Consider the following 25,854-nt stretch of genomic DNA (forward strand, 5'->3'; position numbering starts at 1 on the left):
CAAATAAAGTGCAGTCCCATTTAGTTAATGGATCGATATTAATAAAATGGCCAGCAGTGGTCTGTAGTAGTCAGTGGGAGCAGGCCAGTGTGTCTTCATGTCTTCTTCTACGTCCACCATGCCCACAAGTAATGATCACAGAAAGGATGGGGGGGAGATTTCCCAGCTCCTCCTTCAGGTAAATATGAATACCTCCATCAAAATCTATTTTCTAGTCCCCTGATGTCGTTCTTTACTTATTCACAGTATATTTTGGTACATGATGACATCGCCAGCAATAATAACTTTTATGAATCACTGATGCTGAAAAACCTTCACAGAATCACTTCTTGTTTGGAACTTTATCTTCAGAGTAAAAGCACAACATTGTTTTTTACTGTAATGTGTCTCTGAAATTGCCAATACGCAATGTATGGTAAAAATTACACCACTTCAGAAAATGTTTCAAACTTATATACAAGCCATACATGAACAGTAAAGCAAATTCACATTCATAAAACATGTACAATGAACACATTTTCTAACTTTACTCAGCAGGGTTTGAATGGGAACTTGACAGTGTATACTAAAACAAAACATACAAAAAATACACATTTGTCAGCAATAATCAAAATTGTTTTATTTATATTAACCATTCATATGTATCCACAGCAGCATTCTTAATGATCCCCACTTAATATTATACCATTAGAAAGGAGGGGAGGGGTGAGACTCAACGACTCACGCAAAACAGAAATAATGAAATTTTGCAACATTTCCGACGGAGGGGATACTTAACAGGGACTCGGGTTACAGTCTGAATGAACATGCAGTCATGCACTTTTCAGTTTACACTGAAGCCTTTGACAGTTGCATTCACAGGATTCGAATATCCAAAAAAGTACCAAAAAAGAAAATAAGAACATGCCAAAGCAACAGAAGCCAAATAAAGTTTACAAATCAACCCTTGAGGGCCTTCTTGATTTAAAAAAGAAAAAGAAAAATTTAGCAGGTCATCACTTATCTCACAATTCATTTCTTTACATAAGTTGAAACAACCCTAATCCAACTTAATGAATATCTGCCACAAACAAATAAAGATTTACACACAATACAACAATCTTCACTCAAAACTCCCCATATATAGTCTACAGATCAACCACAGCTGTAGTCAGGGATGAAATGGTCTGGTAGAAGTTAGCAGTGTTTTCAGCTTGGAACCAGACCACAAGGTGCGTTGATGCGTGGAAGTCTGGCAGGCTCCACTCAACTCTGTTAGGTGGTTGAAGATCAGCTCCTGAAGCAGCAGCTTACAGGAGCTGAGATTATACACGTTAGCTTCCGTCTGTGAGTCACTATATGCACTGAATTAATAGAAATACATACACAGCTTGTTAAGTCTTTATCAATCTGCAACTGTATTAATGGGATTATATCAATGATGTGTCTAGTTAGTGCCAAGTACACATCCGTGTGTGTATCTGAAGGTTTTTAACAAGCCGCCAAGTCCTCGAAGGTCACCTCTAGATCTTGACCTTCATCGTTATGGCCACTGCAGACGCCTGTGTAAAGAAAGGTGCACTGATGTGTCTGCAGCTGAGGAGCAGTTTCCACCTCCCTGGATCAACAGCCCTTATCTGCACGTTCCATCAGTCCATAGCACGCCTAGTCCACCTCCTCCATGTTGCTGTAGGATGGCGCCGTACACTCTCCGGAGTGGGCGAAGAGGTCAGAGGGAACCTCTGTGGTCAGCGTGGGGAGCCCTTCGGGATCCAGGTCAGTCTCAAACAGTGACTGACCAGAAGCCTATAAAATAAACCAGTGTTAACAATAAATCAAGCTGGTTTAGTGTTCTGAGAGCTTTTATCTGTGAGGAGAAAACACTGAGGGCGTTACAGGTCTGAAATAATGTACATGAAGACTATAAATAGATGCAGATTTTATTTCCAAAAGGAGCACAATGCTTTATGTATTCGAAAGCAGCATTCAGATGAGAGGTATCTAGATACATTATTGCAGTGAAATTAGATGGGTTACAATTTTCTTTTAAATACAGTACTCGCAATGACTTTATCAACAACTCTAAAAGTATATTATAGACAGATCTAGATTATTTCCTCATAAAATACATTATTCGATGCATTAACATCATACAGCAGATTATATGCATATAAATACGTAGTTTTATTCTTAAGACAGGTCCATTGAAATCACAAACAAAAAGACAGATGTTCTAAAAGCTCTTAAAATCTAGGATGACTAGTAGATCTGTTCTTCTGTTTTACACTGGGATGACTCATACTTTCAGGTTTATCCGAACAGTAGTGTATATTAAGCACATGCCGAGGATGGACCTCAGTCTTGCATATATCCAAGTCAAGTATACAGAGTCAGACTGTGCTATGCTGAGCATTTAAGGCAAACACAGGTAGCTCTACATGGTGTAGATACCAGATGTAAGCTGAGATTTCCCTGAGACCTAAATACTCAATCGCAATGACTGCATAGAAAAGACATCAATTATGGACGGTTTGAGGTTTAAGCAAGTGTAACATTCTGAAAAAAATCCCTGTACATTCTTAAGCTGGCGTATGTTGTAAATAAGAAAGGTCTTTTGGGTTTTGCAAATGAAAACAAAAGCCGTTAACAATCACACAGTAGAGTATTTCAAGAAGACAGTTTGTAAAGCCGTTTTCAGACATGAACTCCCTATAATTGGGTTTGGACTTTCTCCAGTTTGTATTTCAAACATTAACAATACAGCAGGAGAATCTCTGCTAAGACACGTTTAAAAACAACACAGTTGTCTCCGGGGCATTTAGGTGAGCGCTCCGGCTCTTATCACCAAAAACCCTTCTACGTGTATGTCACCTATTTTTCACCCTGAGATATTTGTTTTTATTCATTGGTCTGTCTGTCACATGTTGGAAACATCAACACACCCACTCACTGGTGGTGGTGAATCCCGAGGTGTTTTTACTGCTGTGTTCTCAAATCGGCTTAATATCCAGAGTCTTTATTAGGAGCTGGCAGGAAAAACTCTGGAGAAAGTCTGGCGCCTCTCACTCGGAAATTTGCATTCTCACAGCCCCTCTGGAGAACGTCACAAAATCATCCAGTGCAGTTCATGTCGAAAAGCAGCTTAAGTGGAAGGTATAATCATGTCTATAATCAAAACCTATGAAGCTTCCCACTCAAAGCAAAGCAATGTATGGTAAAAGGTTACATTCAGAAGTGGACGGTAGCTCCTCGTTTCTTGGCTGTGAACAAACTGCATCGTCATGTAAACCACATTCATCATGAGAACTTTAAAATCCTCACCTACCTATTGCCTGAAAGAGCTAAGTAAAAGCCACTAAGAACAGATTGTAACAGTTTTTTCAATACAAAACACAGAGCCATCTAAATCAAACGTTAGAAATTGGTGAAACAGGTAATTCAGAACATGATTTCGGGACATTAACAACAAATTTAGGGCTGAAAAATAAACTTGTATATGTCGGGACATAGAAAAATTGTGACAGCAATTCGTCACACAAATAAATTAGAAGGTAGACTTTATTTTATGATACAGCATCTTTAAAAAGAGAAAAGTTCTGACATAATCCATTTTTCCATCTCACAATCACCCACCATCCTCTGCTGTGTTGTGCAACAAAAACCAAATGCCTTTAATAGTGGCTGCATGTGTCCCTATCAAGAGCATCTTTACTATTGCACAGGAAATGTATGTGTGATTACACTCAGATAATAAGTGTTTTACCTAACTATACAACTACAGAGCTCAGCTACTACAAATAATAAGAATCGAAACTTAAATTACCTACTTACTTATGTTTTCCTGAGCTTTCAACCACATCTTATTCAGTTTTTCTACTTTTTTCCAAGTTAATTAACAACAGATTCACGATAAAGTTCCTTAATAAAAGGTGGTAGAGAGCTGATTGTCTATTAAATATTGTTAAAAATGTGATGTGGGCATTGAGGCACAGTAGTTTACCATCAGTGTACCAGATGCGCTGACAGAATAACACTACTGCAGCTGTAACTACAGGAGTTTCTTCAGACAATACTCTACACAGGTCCTCAATGTCTCTTAATGTGTGAAGTAGTGGCAATTTGTTTTTTAAAGGGTTGACTTGCAGTATTGTATATATTGAAGAACCACTTTACTTGCTGTTGGCTTTAACTTCCTCCCTTTCAGTTTACACCTAACCTTACATTCACATCTGGGACTGCAGTGGCCACAGCTTAGGCTCAGTTGCCTTTGTAAAGAAGAGGGTAGAGCAGATTGACCAACAGAGCCAGCACTGCAGTCAGCGTGCCTACAACAAAATATCGCACACAGTCATCGTCGGGATACTCCGACATCCTCTGCCCCCGGTGCCGTCGTACCGGCTCCTCTGTTCTATCCTTGTCTTCCTCCTCCCTGTTCCTCTGACTTTGCGGCCTCCACAGCGCAGAGCGGAACAGTCTGCGAGGGCCTTCGTCAAGCCCCTCCTCTTCCTGCTCCAGTTCCCGCCATATCAGAGAGGCCTGCGTTTGGCGGAAACCGGTGTCAGCTTCTGGGAATAAGTTGTGGTCTAACATATACTATGATTATAATAATAAACGATCAGCTGATCTATCACAGTCTCCAATCAAGTGTGTCGATTACAGGAATCTTACATGGCTTCTGAGTTGATAGATTAAGGACATGAGGCTGTCTGAAAGGCTCTTCTTCCAGAAATCAGGTGGAGGAAAGTCACGTGATTTTAAGAGAAAGATCATTTGCAAGAAAAACACATTTGAGCGATCCAAAGTACCCTAAAATCTCAACTGTGCTCTCAAAGTCCAGTACACAAAGCAACATGGTGTGTCAGAAAAGGGTTGTATGGTTCATTGTTGACTGTTGACACAATCACTACAACCTGGATATACACAATAAACGTTTGAATTATTATTGGCTGAGCTGTATGAAGACCTCTGTGTTTCAACAACCACTCTTCTCTTTCATCCCAAAGGATCACAAGGTGGAACCAAACAACCTATGCAATAAAAACTAACGCAGCAGTTAGGGGGTAGAGAGAAGAAAGTGTGGACATCAACAGTAAAAGCAGTTTCATCAGTACACACCACTGAAAAACTAGACGACACATGATGCTAATGCTGACTGACAACTGAGCTCGACTGAGCGGAGATTAACAGACAATCTGAGTGATGGCTCTCTTCATTATGAACCCACTGGGATGGAGTGGGGACTCTTGTCAAGACCAATTACAAAGAGGCATTGGTTCACAACTCACTGGCTTCTCTGTTAGAACCTGCCCAATACTGTTAATGCCTAAACAGCAAGAGACAAATTTGACAATTTGAATTAATTCCCTTAAACGTGGATTTGAACAAGTTTCTGTTGTATTCAAATATATTCTTCATCTTGTTCTAAATCTCAAAGCCTGGTTAAACGTATCTTAAATCATTTGGAACAATCTAAATTCCACTTTATGTAGAATAATTATTATGGATGTATATTATAGGAGTCACCAAAAACATTGTCTTATCTTAGGTGTATTTACTGCGTTGACCGTGATGCTGCAGTAAGGATATTTTCAGAAACACTTCAGCCCATTTTACACCTTTTATTCGACCCTAGACTACACTGCACCACATCATACAACAGATAGCGTTGCTCTTATCAATCTGTTAAATTGTGATTTGATCAGCAGGAATGTTTTGTCAAATACAAGATGTATTATAGTTTAAGTCTTTTGAACGTCATTGTGTGTGTGTATGTGTGTGTGTGTGTGATGCTGTCATAAAAAATTACCAGAATCAACTTCTTTCTTAAAGTTTAATAAAGAACATTACACCTCTGAAGAGAATCTAAATCTTGGTTTAGCAACTAATCTGTAAAGCCCTCTGACAGACACAGGCCCTCAGTCTCTTGCCAATGTGGCGCCCTCACCTGGCTGGCAGTAGCTCCTGCAGCGGTGGGCGACTCGGCTCCTACAGGCCGGTGGAAGCGTGGCGGCCTCTCCACAGGGGAGTTGCGTCGCCGGTAGAACAGGACGTAGGCGTAGCGTGTTACAACCTGGCTCTCCTCCACCATTGTCACAGTGCTGTCATCGAACAGACGCCAGCCTTTGGGAAAAGAATGGGTAGAGAAGAATAAGTGAAAGCGGAAGGACAATGGAACGCTTGCATCAAATGAATAAATAAGGGGTTCAAATGAATTGAGTGCCCACTCACCAACATCACTGCGCTGGCTGTTCTTGTCGCTTGGCAGGCGAGCGTAGGCCGTGTAGTGGCCACCTATCATTCCACCGTAGTGGTTGATGACTGCATACAAGTCATAGATAGGAGGTTGTTGCATCTCATCCTTCTGGCCTATACAGAACTTACTCAGGTCCAGATTCCTACAGGACAAGAACAACATGTGAACACAATGATTACAGTAATGCAGGTATTTACAGGTTTTTAGATTAAAATGAACTAAATTGAGATGATTTGATTTAGTAAAATTAAGTAAGTGGTTGATGTGTCCAGTTAACTTTTTACTGGTGTATACCTGACGGGGAAGTCCACCATGTCATTGATCTTATCCCTCCAGATGAAGCTCCTGAAGGAGAAGCGTTTGAGCTGGATGATCAGAACGTTGGGCAGACGCCACAGCAGCAGCTGTTTGGAGGCCTCACGGTGCTGCTGGCATTTTGGACAATACCTTAAAAACACAATTTTTAATAGTTTAAATATGCAACTACAACAATGTGACCTTAGACAGTAAGAAACCAGACGGATAACAGAATGACAGAGACAGCCGAATATTTATTTTTGAATTATTTTAAAACAAACAAAGACCCCTACCATGCCTCTTCTGGTGCCAGCACCTCAGGCTTGGTAAAGAGGTTAAGGCACTGCTCCAGGGTGAAGTGTCCAGCTCTGGCTGTCTCACTCAGAGAGCCAGGGTCCTCCTCGTAGTCCAGCTCCTTAGAGCTCACCAGCACGTACTCCTTCAGGCGTTCGTTGTTTTTCCATACCAGCTCCAAGGTCACGTCTTCAGGGAGGTCAGCGAGCAAGTCTTCTGCCGAGAGATGGGGGGAAGAGGAGAAAATAATGCTGTCGTATTGGATTTCATTTCTAGGAGTAGGAGTCGAGGCATCAAAAACAGCTTAAATCCCACGCAAAGCTGGGGATATGAAAAGCTCCCTCCTGCATCTCTGACTGTCTCAACATGACACGTGAGCATTACAGCTCAACATGCAATTTTGGAAAATTCACTTGTAAATAAATTACTGAAGAGGATTGTGTTTGTACCTTTCTCATCCAGCCTCTGTTCTTTGTTGTTTGAGTCCAGCAGAGAGATGTAGAACTGACTGGCATGACCTGATGCTGTCTCACTTGGTTGCTGGTACCCGGTTACTGCAGCTTTAAAAAGTGAGAAGAAAGGCTTTAAGGTGAAAAATATACAAAATAACAATAACACCTGAGGATCTTTATGTTTCTCACCTTCTGGCCGGACGGCCTTCTCACACGACGTCTCTTTTTCAGCATGAGGGTCCAGAGAGCAGCAGGAATTTGTAGTGACTGGCTCAGAGAATCCTGAATCTGAGGTTCGAATGGTGGAGAGAGAGGTCTGGGAGGACGAGACGGACACTGCCTCCACAGAGTGGGGGGCTGAGGCAAGACCGCACTCTGCCTGCTCAGGCAGCAGAGAGGGGCTCTCCAGCTCCATGTCACCTGCTCCTACAGGACTGCTCCCATCCATGGCTTCATCCCCTGGTCCAACACCATCAGATGAGGCTGCTGGCACTGGGGGGAGGTCTGCTCGGCACTGGGGTGACTCAGGGGATGTCCTGCCTGACTGGAAAGGAGGCTGAAACACGTTGATGGAAAATCTGCCCAGAGAGAAACACATCCACCAACTGAGCTGGGACTTGCGCATTCTGTATGTCTGCAGGTTTGTAGTGTGCAGGTCTGCTTACAAGGTTTATTTATGTACATCTTTTGAAAATTTGTTTTACATACTAATCTGACATGAGAAAATATAGTTACAAAGTAAAACTGGCAGGAGTTAAAGTGTTTATTTTAAAAAAAAAATCTGTACTTAAGAGATGATTACTGTGACAGTTTAGTTGTTAAGGTGCTTTAAAAAGGCAAACAAGAACAGCATTACACCATGAGCTGACAGCTTACTCAGACTTGTGTCTAACAGAAATGTTAGAGAAATATTTTGTAGTTTTAAACTACCATGACATTTATGCAATGAAGTTCATGACTAAAATGGGCTGTATTAAGGTTAAGTCATAGCAAATATCTTATCCAAGCCCTCCTAACAACTACATATGTGCCAATTTACATTATATATGATGGTAAGCACAGCGCATCGTAATTTACACCACGTACCTGGAGTAGCCCTCTAGAAGCTGAGTGAGGCGGGCATAGGAGAGTCGAGACTCTGGCACGCTGGCCAGGAAGGGCAGGCCCACATATTCCGTGTTGGGTCGACAGAGACCCTTATGATTGGGCCAGTGGGTCCTCTGACATACTCTGGGAGGAGGAATGGATTTAATTTAAAACAAAGTGATACATTCCTTGTATATCTTGAGCAAAGAAGAGGTGACATTTTCGGGGAGGACTCACTGATTGCAGTAGCCCACACGATAGCAGCGAGTGCAGCGCTTCAGTTTGTCCTCCTCAGACACTGACGGCTTCAGGCAGGCAGCACACTTTGAGATGGGGATATTAGGGACCTGGAGTTTCTGCAGGGCAAACAGAGGGAAATGAAAGCCCTTTCAATATCGGCAAGCTCTTATGTATTTTTAATGTGCTCTTGAAGGTACAGTGACAATGTCTTTTCTCATTACCTGTTGTACTCTGAGCAAAACCACTCTCTCTTTGGCCAGGTCTTTGGATAGCACCTCAAAGCAGAACAGCGTGTCAGAGGAGGACACCGTGTCCAGAGAATGGGACGGCAGGAACATGCGGTGGAAGCGGTTCTTCCCAACCTGAGAAGAGTGGGGTCCAATTTTCAGTCCAATCATGAACATATCTGTCGGCGAAGTTAATCCACTAAAATGAATATAGTTAAATATCTCACCTCTGCCAGTCTCAGATTCTCTGGTTTGACCCTCACGCTCCTGGAGATGGATTCCAGGACTTCAAAAGTGCTGGAGTTCTCCTTGCTCACACTAACCAAAAACTACACACACATATACAAAAAAGTTAATTAAAAACCTGCATCAAACGTAAGATTTGTTGATTTTTTCGTTTTTAAATGTAATTCTTAAGCAAAGTTATTTTGATCTTACCTTGATAGGTTTTTTATGTGGTTCCTTAGCAAAGTAGAAAACGGACAGCACCTTTTGTTTCTGCGGCAAAGGGACTGGGAGGTAGAGGAAGGGGTCAAAGGTGATTGACACCTGAACAAGAGAAATGTAAATGGGCAGTCAGGTTAGTCATCATTGTAACAAGGCAAAAACAAAATCAGGAGTATTTAAGCTTAAGAACATTGTTTGGAAATTTTTTACCTTGGAGCATGTGGGGCAAACCAGCTTGGATTTGAACTGGCCTTGGAAAAGATCAACGATAAAGGAGTCGTTCCTCATCTTGTGCCTCTGCCATGCCTCCTCTGCCACCATCTGCACCAATACATAAAACACATGACAAAGCATTAACGAGAACGTAGGGTGCTGTTATTCCAATAAATATATCCCCAAAACATGTTACTATCACTTTGTTACCTTGAGTAAATGATTGTGTAAAATATAACTGACATGAACACATCACTTATCAACAACAACAATGTATTTGTTGCCATCCCTGACATCTAAGTCAGGTAAGAAGCTACACATACTTCATCCAGACGTCCGTCAGAGTCGACCGTCTCTGTATATGGTTTATTCTGGATGCGGTTCAAGTCCTCGTGGAGCCCATCCAGCAAGAAAGCCATGAACTCCTGAGCGTCGTGCTGGGCGTAACCCGTAAACTGACTGGCTTTGCTGGCCACAATCGCCTGCATACGCCACCGAGAAATGAAAGGGGAAATGAAAACACTGATCAAACTGGCTTGCTATGTTTGGAATGAATACGTTTCCTGTTAGGGAAGAGGTAAATGTTGAAAATGTGATCCATGCAGTCAAAATCAGATGTGTTGTAACTCTTTGAAATCAATCAGTTCTTAGTCAGAAAGGAAGATATATTTTTTAATGCATTTCATATATACTAAATCTCAAGGTGGTCCTTGTGTACCTTGAGCTTTGAGGGTTGGAAGGCATGATGCGTTCCTTTCCAAAGGGCCCTGAGCAGCACTGCAAAGCCGATGGCTAGCCTGCCTCCTGTTCCCAGCGGATTACTGCAGTTGATTTCAGCCTCAAATCCTCGATCTGCAGGGGCACAGAACACACAGGCATAACACAACAGAACCAGTGAGCAACCCAAGGGGCAAAGACATTGATGGACAGTGACGCATGAAAAATCCTCATCGTAAAACTTAATTTGGAAATATATTTCGATATTTAAGCTTTTATCTCAATGTTTTAAATGCTTAGATTGCAGAAACTGTAGCCGATGTGTAAATAAAAGTAACTGACACCATAATCAATTTGGCAAAACAATATTAATCTACCTGTCCACCAAAGCATGAATAATACACACCCGGTTAAATTTTTTCTAAGAAAAAAAATGTTTGGGTAGATACAAGTTTGGTTGACAGAAGCTTGACTTATTACAGAATGGCAAAGAAAATACCAACAATAACTTTTTGGGGGTCATATTCAAACAGAGCAGTTACCATGGAAGTAATCCCTGAGTTCTCTGGTGTTGGATAGGGATTGGATAACACTGTTCATGAAGCAGGTGTTGCCAAGGTTGACCAGTCCTGTAAAACCAGGAAGGCACACCTTCTTCTCCTCCTCTTCCTCATGCCGCTCATTGCTAGCAGGAGGTGCATGTGTCATAGGCTGCACCATGCAGGTAGGCTTGGGCTGAGACAGGAAATATAAAGACACACCCATTCTTCCAATTAGATAATGATAACAAGTTACGATACTAACAAAACGTAATATTTGCCTTTGCCGGTTTGGGCGATTATTTATATTGTGACTCACCGAAGTAACCGTGGGCTCTGGCTTGGAAATAGCAACATGCTCAGAGACTGTTCGAGGAGCCACGTTATCCAGACCCCCATCATCCACTCTGGACGAGGCCTTGGGTTTCTCCTCCCCGACTCTCGGCGGCTCCTCCTTGGCTGGGAGGCTGTGCTGGCTACTGCCTGGCTGGCTTTTCTCCATGCAGGCCGGGCTGGATGGCACAGCAACTTTGGCGCCACCCACTGCACCTTGAACAAAGGAGAATGGGGCTTGTAGTTAGGAGAAGAATACCAACAGGGAAATTTTAACAATCTACGCTCATAGCGCAAATGCATTGAGGCCGTTTCCATAATACACTTTGCTAGATTAGCACCAGACAAAATGTTTGCTAACCAATAAGCCGATCATTGTAACATCACCCGTTTCCTTTATCAGCCAGGTTCACCTGCAACCTGGCAGATTGATATTAGAGAGGCTGAATTCACAGGAAATAAAATAATTCTTCAGTGTCTTGACAATGTACCTTTAAATAAGAGTGAAATACTAGGCCACTGACTTCAGACCAGGTTTGTGTTGCTGGGAAGCACAATCCCTTTTATCTGTCTCAAGATTACAGTGAACCAACAATGTACTTGACCACACCTCATTTTAAGGTAAAATCACCCATGGGTGCTACAATGTGAGAAGGTTAATTTGCTATTAAAAGTAAATGGACGCTTGAGGGGAAAATGAAAACTGTATCTCTCTGAAAGACACGTGTAACGATTGACATTTCTGGCACTTAGCAGATCAGTTACTTGCAAATATAACCTTGAAGGTTACCCGATTAGAAATGTCATTTGGTACTAAATGTTCAAGTAAATATATAAATATATAAAATTTTCGGAATAATGTTGCATCTCCATCAAATCCCATTTAGAACCCAATCTAAGCTCTCAAGTAATCTTGGGGTCTGCGTCTGCAACCAACTTAAGTTTAGCAGAACAGACTGGCACCCATATCTACTTACTGGCTAAGTTACAGAGTTCAAATTCCTGTCACTGAAACACACACAAAGTAAACAAATACACACAAGGGGAACATAAACCATGACATCCGAAAAACCTCTGGTTCAGACAGTCAGGCATACAGGTCACCTGCCTGTGTGAGGAGAACAAGTCCCCAGTGGCTCTTTGAGATTGAGATACTGACTGAAGCAAATGCTTTAAAATTATGATTTTAAAGTTGTGTAGGTAGTGAATTTTGTTTTTCATATTTCAGCTTTCATTTTTATGTTTGTGATTGACCGAAGCCGTTTTCAGGAAAATGACCTGCGGGTTAAGTACAGAGAATTTTGTTCACCCAGAATTTGCCTTTCACACATGTACATCGCAGAGGAAGATTCTCTGCAGAGAGAATATATTGAGGATAATAGGAGTTCAGGTCATGTCTGAACGCCGCTCAAGAATGTGGTTGCAAGAGTGTATTATTTCACCACAGATAAAAAACTGTACAGTGTTGACAAATAGAAGCCTGGCATCAGACCTTGTGGTGCAGGGGCCTCCAAACCCCCCCAGCGCTGGCTGTGCCTCTTCTTCAGAGTGATGTCCAGCCGGGACGGGGTGAACGAGTAGCTGCACAGCTCAGGCTGGATTAGGTTCCTGAAGCATGTGGATGGAGAAAAATACATAGGTCAGATAAAAAGACAAAGGGCAGTGAGGTAAAACTAGCTCGGTGATCAGTGTGATTTGATCACGATTCAGCAGTCAAAGATTTGAATGCACAACAATGCATCTCGATGCATTTCAATGTATCACATCCACAATTTTCTATATTACTGCACATGGCAGATTTTTCATCAGCTAATAAAATCAGTCAGATAAATATGAAGTCTGTTTGTATTTAGAAAGTGCTTTAAAAGCTATTATATACTGTTACCATTATTACAATTGTGCTGCTATTTACTAAATTTGTTTTTTAATAAATACATAAAAAAAAAAATCAGACTACAACAGTGGTCAGTGCTTTTCACAATGATTTGACATTCATTCAGTTCAGACGCGTGTGCTGCACCTAAGAGTTAAAGGACGAACTCTGATTATAGCCTTTACTGTATCAAGCTGACTCCGACAGAAACACGGTACAGGGCGACCTGACCTTTCATGTGTGTCTGTCCTGATCCTGAAGCAGTGGTGGTTATAATTATTCAGTGGTGGAATACTGCTAAAATAATGAATGTCCCTTTTCACACAAAAACTGACCCTCACATTTATTTAGTTATTAATCAATGCGGGTGGTCCATGTCCAAATCACGATGCATCTAAGAATCAATAAATTTTCACACCTCTACATTCGAAGGTAAAACATACACTGATTCTTAGTTTAAGGTGATTGTACACTAATCAAAGCATAATTATTGTTATTTACCATTGCTGTCAATATATTCCCTCAAATATTACATGCTGGACCGTAAATCAAGGTCCTGATGACTTTCACAAGTTTCCACATGAAACACAATTAATGTCTCAGTCAACTCACATCCGAGTCAAGTTTGCAACAAAAGGAACAGATTGGTACATAGTGAACTGTGATCCTCGGTCAGTCAATGATATATTTTATGTGTTAGAGATTTGGTTTTCCATACAAAACAGAAAACATCTCTCCTCTCTGCTCAATTAAATACCAAGTTCTAAAATCATTTTTAAAACAACAAGATGACGGCTGCAGTCACTGCAACTCTTACCTGAGTTTGACTTGCCACTTGAAAACTGTGTTGGCTTCCCAATCGGAATTAAGCCGCAGAAAATTAGCATCACTGAAAGGGGGCGACAGAGAAGAACATCTGTTGGTCACTGGTTGTTGTTTTATGACAAGAAAACGTTACATGAATAACCAGTTGTTATTTGACGTGTAAACACATTTACTACCATGTCTGGAAGATGAGCGTGAAGTCCTGTTCCCTGAAGATGACCTTGGCTGTTTCCCTGCAGATTCCCTTCATGTAGACATTAACCACCATCAGATCGGTGCCCTTCTCATATGAATCACTCTTCACAATTTGGAGGTTAACCATTGGCTCTGGGGCTGGAAAACAAAGACAAACAATGTGTCTGGATTATAATTTTTGGTAAAGATGATCCTTCTTGGATCAAAAGCAGGGTCAAATGTTTGGAACATTTTTGCTGTTCTACCAACCACTGAAAGCTGTTTGAAGTTAGTTACAGACGCACACACAAACACATTATAAGATCACACAACAATTTCAACACAAAAACTTACAATCCTACCCCAAGGCTTTCTATATCAAAACCTTCTCAACACACCTTCCTGTTGCTTAATTTCCAGCGAGGGCTCCTCCTTCGACTGATCCCTCTTCTCCTCTCCTTCACCGCTGCCCTGACTCCGGGCACCACCGGGGGACTGGTCTCGTTTGGCAACCATGCCAACAGTTGGTACGGGTTCCGTCTCTCTTGATCCGAGCTGCAGGCGGATCGGAGTTCCCTGCTCTGATTCTTGCTCAACAGGACTTTTCTCTGGCTTTTGCTCAGGTTCCACTTCATTGTTGAAGCAGACAGGCTTTACACAGTCACTGTTGCTGACAGGAGCTGCTGGTTGGTTTTCATGGCCATGTGCTGTTGCTCCAGACCTGTCTGACGACTGGTTTCGTTCCTCCTCCACCTGAAAAAACAAAACAAGGAAAGAAATTTGAATCGTCCAGAGAGGAATTTTCCCTCCCTCGGGCCTTAGAGGTACTGGAGATTAGTTGGTTATCTGAGAGCAGTTGATTCAATGTGAACTCTGGCAGGGTTTCAAAAAACTAAGTAAGTAGATGACATGATTCTAGCTCAGACCACGGTTATGTAGAGTGTACCAGATAAATCTTCCATGAGACCTGACATATCTTAAAAAGGGCACATTTTTTGACACTAGTTGCTGTGAAGATGTTTCACTGCACTACAAACAAACAGTTGTTAACACAGGCTGTGTCAACAAAGTGAAACAGATTCAGAGCAAATACTATCACTGATCTACAGAGGCCGACATCAGGTAGGGTGTTTGCCACAGTTTAAAAGTTGATTAGTTTGAAATGACGCCACAATAGTAACAGTGATCGTCACATAATGATCCACACACACACGCACTCATTCAGGCAGGCATAATAATTATAATACATTTTAACAACTTACACATATGCAATATAGTTGGAGGTTTCTCACCTGAGTGTTGTTGGTATGGCTGGCAGCCGCGACAGCAGCTCCAGCTTTCTGCTCCTGACCATCCCCGAGTCTCTCTGCTCTGTTATCTACATCCCTGCGTTGTGTCTGTGGGCTCCGACCAGCGGACAGGTGTGTGTGTGGAGCTTTACCATCAGACTTGACGGATTGTGCGCCATTGTCAGCAGATGCTGTGGCCTCGTTAGTGGTCTTGGGTTGGTGTACGATGGTGCGCTTGGCACTGGGTTCCTGAGGCTGCTGCTCGCCTCTCTTGATGGTCACAGGCTTGTTGGTGGTGGCTGAGCCATCTCCCGCTTCACCATTCACCCCTACAGTGTCCACAGTGGCCTTGTCACAAGCTGGTTTGTTTTTCATGCAGCGCTTGACACCCCGCTCAGTTTTTCCCCCGCCAAGTCTTGATTCGCTGTGAGCAGGCAAGGAGGGAGGTAAGGGATGAACTTGTGGCTGCGGGGAGGACAGTTTGTGTGTCTCTGATGACTCCAGGGCGACAGGCATCATCTTCAGCTCCTTGTCATTTTTGGTCTCGGTAGGTGCTGCCTCCTTATCCTTCTTGTTTGACTAAGGCAGAAAAAAACAAAACCTCATTTCACCAAAGGCACATTGAGCTGAAGATTCTGTTTACAGTGTGAATGCCACCTTTAGTTGTGAATATTAATGTGTCATTACTAAAATGTGTCATAACTCAAATGTCATTACTTAAATGACACATTAACATGTAGTTATAAAATACAGGACACAAATTATCTCATGTCAGGAGAAACAGCAACAACAAAAAATTATTAAATCTTATGGGAATCACCTTAAGCGATGGCCAGATATGAAAGGGAATCTTCTTGTGCATGATGACATGCAGGAAACCTCCCTTCTCCTTGTACTGGACTCTGCTACACGAGGCCTCAATTTCCTCCTGCAACTGGCAGCTCCACTGTCGTCCATCTTTATGACAAAATCATGAATTCAGATGTTATTACTCAACCTAAATGATAAAAAAGACAACTTATTCATGCCAGACAGATTTCAACACACTTGTTTAAGGTAAAGCATATGGAGTTAACCCATTTAGAACCGATGCAACACATGTATATATACTTTAAGACAGAGTCTCATCCTCAATGTCATCGTATTCATGACTGATGACATATATTGTGATTTGCTGAAATACTCATGAGAAAAGGCTCAATGTATTAAGGAAAATAGCTGAGGATCTGATCTCTCAATACAGATTAAAAGTTCAATAATGTCTTAACATCAACTGTCCATTCATCTTTCGTGATTTCATCTTAATAATATTGATCGACTTTGTGCTCCAATTGCTGTTTTAGTTAAATGCTTTACTATGACTTACCAGGGAAGCACACGTGGCAGTGTGTATCGGTGAAAGTGGTGTTGATGTCCTCTATCCTCTGCACCCCCTCCCCACAGCGCAGCCTGACAGTAACTTCATTAACATTCTGCTTCCAGTCCACAAACACATCTGAAAAACACAAAGGAGGACACAATCACACTCATGTGAAAGCAGAGAACGAATCTGAGAGAATGAAATGTACCATGTTCATTATACAGTGCCTTGCATAAGTATTCACCCCCCTTGGACTTTTTCCCATTATGTACTGTTACTAACTGGAATTCAAATAGACTTAAATAAACTTTTTCCCGTTTGATCAATAAAACATGCATAGTACTTTGGAGGTGCAAAATAAATTTTATTGTGACACAAACAATAATGAGAACAAAAAAGTTGACATCTGTTGGGTGCATAAGTATTCACCCCCCTGTGTCAATACTTGGTAGAACCCCCTTTCGCTGCAATTACAGCTGCAAGTCTTTTGGGGTATGTCTCTACCAGCTTTGCACATCTAGAGATGGAAAGGTTTGTCCATTCTTCTTGGCAAAAAAGATGAAGCTCAGTCAGATTGGATGGAGACCGTCTGTGAACCGCAATCTTCAAGTCTTGCCATAGATTCTCTATTGGATTGAGGTCTGGGCTTTGACTGGGCCATTTTAAGACATTAACATTCTTTAATCCAAACCATTCCTTTGTAGTTCTGGCTGTATGTTTAGGGTCATTGTCCTGCTGGAAGATGAACCTCCGCCCCAGTCTCAAGTCACAATGAGGACACTGGAAAAACAAATTATCATCTGGTGTAAAGGTGATCAGTTTAAACTGATATCTAGATACAATCTGGATGTAAAATCATTGTAATGCCAGAAGCACATGGAGTCTATGAAATGAGAATAAGAAAATAGTGACAAAAAAATGCTTTCGAGTAAGGCCAATGGTGAGCATATCCCTTCTACCCTTAGAATTTACAATGCACACACATTCAGGCCATACCACTGCACACTCATATGCTCAAGTGGGTCAACCCGGAGCACTAAGGGACAGACTGAAGTAGACAGATCTCAGCAATCCCTGACTGGACTAAATGATCTGTGCCTCTCAAACTTTGGCGTGGAGGCAAATGTTTGGCTTATTTCAGAAAACATGCCACCAAGACACACAAACAGTTGAAGGTGCAAACAAAGGCAGCAACTGAGAAGAGAAACATACAAACGTACCATTTTTCATAGTGATCTCAAAAGTAGCGGCAACAACTTAAAAAATAAAATATCCACCCGACAAAAATAAAAAATACAGAGTGACAGCAATAGGTGGCCTGTTTGAAAAAAGTCGGCACGTATGAAGCCGGCACACACTCGATTTGGTCTTCATGAACAACAACTAGAAGAGCCTCAACTTTCCCACCCTCACTCTCTCACCCTTCTCTCTCTCTGACTTAATAACTCCAGAAAGGTCAAGCAACACCCAATCCCTTCCAGATGGTAACTGTTGTATTCCCAGGGGAGCCACACCACAGTGTGCTCTCATAACTTACTACAACTCAGTATGACAAACATTCATGATGTGAACATTATTAACACAATAATATACTTTGAGCAACTGGCGCAGGTTCACATTACAGAAGATAAATTAACAAATTTACCAGTTCTATCTGCAACTGAAGTAACAAAACAATCATAATCACTAGAAATTTATAAAAATAAATTACAGTATATTGCTTAAAGAAAAAATAAATGTTAAACATTTATTAACATAACCAGAATAGGACTCCGTAGAATTGATATTTCTGCCAAAGCCGAACATACTCCTGATGAAACCTCATTTAGATTCAATATAGTAGTAATAGTAATATAATTTTTTGGGGATCTCTACCAACATTTTTTCCCCATCAAGGTCTTTAAATTATTCTGAGAAATCAAGAAAAATGTTGAGTAATGGTCCATCTCACAATGTTCATGAACCTGAATCCAGCCCCTGATCTAGATCCACAGCAGAATGTCAGGGGTTGTGTCCTAACCCATTATGCATCCTTCCACCATGTTTTAATGGTGTAATCTTGCAGAAGTTACCCATTGATTTACTTTAATTCAAAGTTTCATGTGCTGTTTCATACCGTTTTAAATAGATATCTGGGAGGAGAAATGTCAATCTTGAACTGATGTGGCAGGGGCATGCGTTTTCTCAAATGTGTGGTAATCCGCTAAATGAATATACAACCCCTTCAGAATCAAGGCAACAGCCGTTCTGATAGTAAAGTAATAACATGTGTGTATTGGTTTAAACGGGATGTTCTCATGACCATGACAAACACCCGTTTCCAGATCAGGGGCTGACACTAGATTTATAGCAAAACAGCACAGAGCAGACAACCTGCAACACAAAGGCAGCTACCTCATTGGGAACCATGTCAGCATCAAAACAGAATTGAATTCATAAGAGATAGCACACAACACAGGTAAGTGACAATATAGCAAGGCGCATAGCGACACATATTACAGAATAATCAAAACAAAGCCCAGTCTTCTCATGTAATCGTGATCACTGCAAATGAAGTCTATGACGCTGTTTAAAAAAACACAAAATCCAGCAGGATGAAGGATCTGCCAGATAATCAGGTGTCAAGTATCCACACTGGAGCTGCTCCTGGCTAATTATCAAGTGCTGTGTCAGCATTATATTATGTCATCAACATTAAAATATATTATTAAAGCTCAATTTCAACCCTAATCTAAATATGCCAGTAAAAGAAACATTTTCGCTTCCATGTAGTCACACTACATGGATGTTGAACAACACACAAGTGGCAACTTATTCACTTTATTCCACAGAGGGCTCCAATTTAAGTCTGTTTTTAACACACCTTACAGGTGCACTGTATTAGCAGGCACTCAAATTAGACGGTGGTGTTGTTACCAACCTCTTTGGTCAAGTACTTATGGGAAATGTGATATGTCATGCATCAGCACCAGTGTCAGGAATATCAATCGCATGAAGAGTCTCAGTTATAAGTTTGGATCATTTCGCTATTTATATTCTATCTAATTACTGTAATGATGTTTGAGCAAGACAAATTAAGGTGAGCTAGTAAGGTTGTTGTTACATTACATGTCATTTAGCTGACGCTTTTTATCCAAAGCGACTTACATTTTTAGAACACTCAACATTTATGAGGGGCCATTTAGGGGTTCAGTATGTTAGGCATGCAGATGGGATAGAGTGGGATTCGAACCGGCAACGTTATTGTTGCAGAGCACCCGCTCTTGTTGCAGAGCACCCGCTCTATACCCTAGGCCACGCTCTCCCTGTTGTTCATTTGAAAACCTACAGCGTCAGCAGATTTTGCGATACAGAAGGACACTGTAAGGATAATGCACAACCCTTTAAAACCCATAATAAATACATTCATCTTTAAACACAGAGAGCAGGTTTTACTGAGTTCTACCACTAGTGGTTGATGTTAGAGCCAAGAGACACTGATCTGTCCATGCTTTTGCCAGCGTGGAGGTGCTTTCAAACAAGAAAAAAAAATGTCCATCAATGAATGACCACGCTTCTCCTCCTACGATAACATGTATATTCAGCCATGAGCAATTTAATAGCAGATAACAGTGAGAAAAGAATTAAGTCCCAAGAGAAGAACAAAAAATGTATCATACAAATACATCCCGCAATGACCGAGTAGTACAGTATGTACAGAGTGGCCAGCTCATATGAAAAAGCTTACAGGGAGCAGTGTGACTGGCAATGCTTCATACAAAATAGAAAAGTGAGAGATACAGCTCCTAAAATAATTGAAACCACGCCATATTTGTCTTTGATCTGCATTTCTATCTGTGGCAGCCATTTCATTAAAGTGTCTGCTGAAATTGGAATTTGGGGGAAATGTTGTCAGTCGTTGAGTAAATAGAACAAAATGTCATTATTTTAACAGATACCCAGGGTTTCCCCCAGCACTATCTTGTTAAGGCGGCCGCCTTAACAAGACTAGGGCCCCGCCTTGACTACCAATGTATTGAAAAAAAAAAAAGTTGAAAAAAAAAAGTTGAAAAAAAAAAAAAAAAAAATGGCATTGATAATACTCAGGTAATACTGTTTACAACATTAGTCGTGCCAATAAAGTTTTTTGAGTGTAATTGAGACGGCGACATCTGGTGGTTGAATATATTGTTGCATAGTCTATCATAGTCACCTGTCAATCTACCGCCAGTGACGTGCGCTGAGGTCAGTGAGTGGGTAGGCACTGAGTTCTGAAAGCCAGATTTCTCTAAACCTATATATTGTTAAATCAAAAACAATAAACAACAAACAGGCACGCACGGCCGATTTCAAATAAGTTCCTCCCTTTCTTTCTTTCTCTCTCACTCACTCACTCACTCACTCACACACACAGACGGGACGTATATGAAATGTCACGACGGTGACTTCAGGTTTGCCCGTAGCCTACTGTAGTTTGGTCTAAATGATTAAACATCGCATCCATCGACTTAACGGACCCGTCCCTCACACCGAGGGCAGAATAAACGTAAGGCAACAAGTCAAACCTTCGCCGATTCAAACTACCGGTACTACTTCTATTCAACTTAAAAATAAAAGACAGCATTCATCATTATGTAGGACTACAGCATAACTGATGGCAACTCCACTCCATAAACTTTATCTTAATAGATATAGTACCAGTAGCATATGCCCCATGGACCTGTCCAGCATCAGAATGTAACCATTTATCCACATTGCAGAGCTTAGGTTTGTCCGTCAGTAACAATGAAAACACAACTGCTCAATTGAATATAAAATGCAGAATGGATTGCACTCGGTATCAATTCATCCAACTTTATTATTAAATAAACCCCCAAAAAGTTTCTGACTCACCAATCTGACTCCCTGGCTGTAGAAATAAGCAATACGATAGTAATCCAGTGACAGTCTGACTGACAGCACAGCTAGCTAGCATCCTTTAAAATGTTGTATTTAAAATATTAAATACAACATTGACTTCATTCACTCTATGTGTAGATAAAGACAGACCTGCGAAACAGGCTGCAGGGCAAGAGTCTTACAGCCTGCATGAAGATCAGCATCAATGGCCCACCAGTGTCTAAGTTTAATTTCAGCAGGGCGCTGGAACTGTTCTTTGCACAGCCACGCAGAATAGCATGCACTGATGCCTCTTGTCAGCTGTGCCGCAAATAAGAAGATCCAGAAAGGAACTGTAAATAGTTGAATTTGCCCTTTTATGTGCATACAAAAGTTAAGTGTATTGTCCATTATTTGTATTTAATTTGCACTGTTCTTTAATTTTATTTTGTAGTGTCTGCATGTTTTCCACAACATTTGTACCTACTGTTGTTTATTTATATTGAAATAAACAGTTGTTTATTTCATTCATGCGTACTGGCATCTTTGAGCAAAATACCCCCAAAAATTTTCGCTGCGCCGCTACGCACCGTGCCAACAGCACCGCCACCTGCTTACCACCTTGACTGAGACATTTACTGGGGGAAACACTGGATACCTATAAATATTAAACACAGAGTAACTGATAATCTTGCAGTGGTCTTTAGATTCTTCCAGCGTTGTATTAAGTGTTTTAGGCATTATGTAAAACATTTACAGATCAGCATGTATAATTCATATTATAAATATGGGTCCTCAGAATGACAACAGAATTTTGGGTTTGCCCTTTGTAACTCGAACACACCCATAACAGCTTTCTCTATCCAGCTTTTCTTGTTTGGATTTTTTGATAATGATGGTTAGTTTATGGGCTCTTTTGTTATGTTATCTAAAATTGTTTCATCAAAGCAAAAAATTTGAACAAACAGAAGCAGGAGGAAGGTAACATTTGACATGCATCATCTAAACAATGCAATTACCAGAGTAGTTGCCCATGGTTTTCTGTTGCGTAGACAACATTTGACATCTGTCAGACTCGACATCTCAAACGGCAATTAGATGTGTAATTAGTGGAATAGTTTATGACAAATCTACCCACACCAACCTATAATTAGGCAGACAGGGCTTGGAAAATTAGAGCAGTACGTCTACTTATTCTACAAGCAGCTCACTAGTAATAGCAGCTGCTGATCAAAACCAAATGTTGCTGTTGTTTAAAAGGTGACCAATGGAGTTTTCAATAAACAAACAAAAGTTCCATTTATATTCCCCAAATAAACAAATTGTTAACATTTATTTTCCTCGTAAACCTTTTTGTAAACTTTACAAAATGAATGTATTTTTTGTGTCTAATGTTTTTTTAACCCTGCTTTGTTTACATCCATGTTTTCTTTGTCAATCAGCATCTCTGTTCTGATGTCAACACTACACTAGCAACTGGATGTGAATCGCCTAACCTGCAGATTTGTGTGTTACCAGCAAAAGAGGGAAGCACTTATAAAAACATAATGTGGAGATTTTCTTCATTTTGTATCATGCATGCTTACAAAAACACACACACTTTCCTGCTGTGACTTTCACACTATCTGCTCATTCTTAGTATGACCATACAAAGATGCAGAATAATGCACCAACAGGGGCCAGGAAGATGAGCTGGCCTTCCAACTAGTCTGTATGGATGTATACAATGCACGATTTAAAATATTTAAAAAAAATCGACTTATCATGCAGAAGGTAACTCTTTCAATAAATTTGTGAAACCTCAATGACGTGCACAATACGTTTTAGTGAGAAACAGTGAATGTAAGCATAATTTTGTTCACAGGACACCTGTGATATAATCCATTATGTATTTGTCATTCTTTGCACACCCCTTAGATTTCCAGTGAAAAAGGGGGTAAGTGCATGAACAAGAGCATAGCCCACATGCGCAACAGCTTCTGAGTGAAAAGTACAAGGACTAAAGACTGAAAAACAAGTTCTCACATGAGAGAAAGAGATGTATTGCATGCCACTTGTGTGCATGCATACAACTGCAGTGGAAACTATGAGGTCTGACTGTCTGCATGGACTGTAACATACTGCAGACAGCTATTAAATGCAGCAACGAAGCAAAACAATTAGAGAGATAGAGCGATATTAGGAAAACATCCGATATCCGATAATGTTGATTGAGCAATGGTGATATAACTTTTCATGAATATAACAGGCCCTGGCTACGGACGCAGAGACCCCGGACAGCTCCAAAGCCGGAAAGAGGCACACAGCCCGTCAGCAGCGCCACCAAGTCCTGGGCAGACACCAGGGAGCCATGCACAGCTCCACATGTCTTTCATAAATGTTTGGACCATGACAGCTTATTTTTTTCACACTTTTGTGGCACCAATTCAAACAAATCAACATTTAAACTGTAACAAGTCAGAGATGTCAGCTGAGAGAGAGAAAGATACAAACACGGAGAGAGCAGTGGAGTCTGTGTGTGCACGCGCACGCACGCTCTGTTACTTTTCCCAGAGGGTTCTATGATCTGAAATAAGCTACACATTGCTTTTATATAATCAACCGCTCATAGTGATGAATCTTATCAAGGACAAATGTGATCACTAGAAGTCGACACAGTCTGAGGCGGCACGAGTTTCGAATGAGCTGCCACGTAATTCTCTGTTCTTTCCCTGCTCTTTTCTTATACTTTTGTTACAACAATAATTCATTGACGGCAAAACCTGTATATGGTCTGAATGCCTTCTATTTATCAACCATGTGTTTTGCAATATGTATATCGCGCAGATTGATACACAATGCCGATCGGTTTTCCATATATCGTGCACCCCTAATAGAGATCTGGCATGTTATGAGAAGTGTTAAATACATTTTTAGCTCATTACAAAACTGTGGTGTGACAAATAAGAATATGGCAGACCATCACAGTCTTGATCATTAATGGGAAACACTGCTCAACTTCAGTGTAAAAAAAAAAGAGAATGTTAGCCTGACAAATAATCTGCAAACATTAACACATTTCATTCACTGCACGATATGTTCAAGTCTACCTACCTTTCTTGACTTCTGCGATGACCCCATCTACTACTGCTGCAGCGGCTGCAGCTGCCCTCTTGGCCTCTCTGCTCTCCTGGTTGGCTCGGTCCTTCTGCTTTTTCTTACTGGTACTAGAGGACAGGTCCGAGCAGCCGTCCCTGCCGCTGCCTCCTCTCTGCTGAGCCCCACCGCGACGGCCCGCTGTCTCGGCTCCAGCCATGCCGGTCCCACCGCTGCTGGCCATCTTCAGGCACTTGGCACTAGCAGGCCGTCCGTCGCCGGAATCACTATCGCTGCTGGGGTCTGGATCTGAGGTGTGCCTCTTCCTGCCTGGCCCGGCTATCTTGGCGATGATACTGGTCGGAACTCTCCCAGAACAGAATCAGGACGGCCAGTTTAGACAGAGAGACAATCATGAGGACAAACTGCGGGTGATCTATATCCTTGTTTGTAATGTGAAACAACCCAGGTGATCGTTGCACTTTGCCTCTGGCAGGGTTTGGTGCATGTAAACACGGTACGCAAGCATGTCCATGGATCAAAGTAGGGCGACTCACTGCTCACACTAACCACAGTCAAAATCGTAACAGTAAACGACACTAGACGCTTAAAGTTGCACATAATGTTAGCCGAACTAGACCGAGGCTAAGTCTTGCCTCGTTTCCTTAGCATAGCAGCTACGAGTCGCTAGCTTGCCAAATGACAAACAAAGGACAACAGCTAAATCAGCCATTTTATTTGGCATTCAGCGCATGAGAGTGACTTAACCACGGACAGTGTTTATTTAAGTAGCTATAACACGCTTAACAGGGTCGTTTCCCATCCCCGGAGCTGTTAGCATGGTAGCGGCATGTTAGCCAGCCGACTGCAGAGGTTCGTTCATTTTAGGACACACGTGTCGGCGGCTGTCATGCATCTGTCAATATGAACCATATAGTTGCTGGTATATAGAGCATATAAAGATTTGGTTAATGGCCGATGATGACGTTTTCACCCCATTTACTGGAATCAGAAAATACTCATTTAATATGCCTGTTCTACAATGGGGAAGTGTGGGACAATACGGTGGGTGGGAGATACATTAGAGTTTAAATCACCAAACGCTGTGTTTATTCTAACTGTATTGTGTTTGCTGACTGGAATTAACCAGCCACGTTATTACCACACACTGTATATAGTCTGGCTTCAGTTTATCATCTCGCCCACTACATTCATCTGTGTCCCAGCAGGACGGGGCTTAAAATCTAACGCTCCTCCAGTCTCCGAAGCACCTAATTGCATTAGCCACATACATGCTAACGCTAGCTGACACGAAACGGGCTAA

At 41.4% G+C, this 25,854-nt stretch overlaps 1 protein-coding gene across 4 annotated transcripts; it reads right to left on the reverse strand.

Annotated features, from left to right (window-relative positions):
• Window positions 1–593: 593 nt before the first annotated feature.
• usp19 (ubiquitin specific peptidase 19) lies at window positions 594–24,916 on the reverse strand. 4 transcript variants are annotated; one of them, XM_053424293.1, is made up of 25 exons: window positions 24,549–24,916; window positions 16,605–16,733; window positions 16,059–16,195; window positions 15,242–15,817; window positions 14,348–14,702; window positions 13,952–14,108; window positions 13,768–13,839; window positions 12,570–12,685; window positions 11,064–11,287; window positions 10,748–10,940; window positions 10,207–10,340; window positions 9,812–9,970; window positions 9,486–9,596; window positions 9,267–9,377; window positions 9,056–9,157; window positions 8,823–8,963; window positions 8,599–8,717; window positions 8,362–8,505; window positions 7,465–7,853; window positions 7,273–7,383; window positions 6,823–7,039; window positions 6,527–6,679; window positions 6,208–6,374; window positions 5,924–6,099; window positions 594–1,785 (listed from the first exon to the last, which is right to left on the reverse strand). In XM_053424293.1, the coding sequence occupies exons 1-25, from the start codon at window positions 24,772–24,774 to the stop codon at window positions 1,645–1,647; spliced, it is 4,560 nt and encodes a 1,519-aa protein (XP_053280268.1). In that variant the 5' UTR covers window positions 24,775–24,916; the 3' UTR covers window positions 594–1,644. The 4 variants fall into 4 exon arrangements, with proteins under 4 accessions (XP_053280268.1, XP_053280267.1, XP_053280266.1 ...); XM_053424292.1 differs by having other exon boundaries at window positions 11,064–11,293; XM_053424291.1 differs by lacking the exon at window positions 594–1,785 and adding an exon at window positions 1,906–4,515.
• Between the last annotated feature and the right edge of the window lie 938 nt (window positions 24,917–25,854).

Source organism: Pleuronectes platessa, chromosome 6 (assembly GCF_947347685.1).
Source record: "Pleuronectes platessa chromosome 6, fPlePla1.1, whole genome shotgun sequence".
Lineage (NCBI taxonomy): Eukaryota > Metazoa > Chordata > Actinopteri > Pleuronectiformes > Pleuronectidae > Pleuronectes > Pleuronectes platessa.

Coding starts and splice junctions, on each gene's coding strand:
- usp19 (XM_053424290.1), bottom strand. CDS start 24,774: ATGGCCAGCAGCGGTGGGACCGGCATGGCTGGAGCCGAGACAGCGGGC. Junction 7,040..7,272: donor ACAGAGGCTGGATGAGAAAG/GTACAAACACAA, acceptor ATCTCTCGGCAG/AAGACTTGCTCGCTGACCTC. Junction 6,680..6,822: donor CTGGCACCAGAAGAGGCATG/GTAGGGGTCTTT, acceptor TGTGTTTTTAAG/GTATTGTCCAAAATGCCAGC.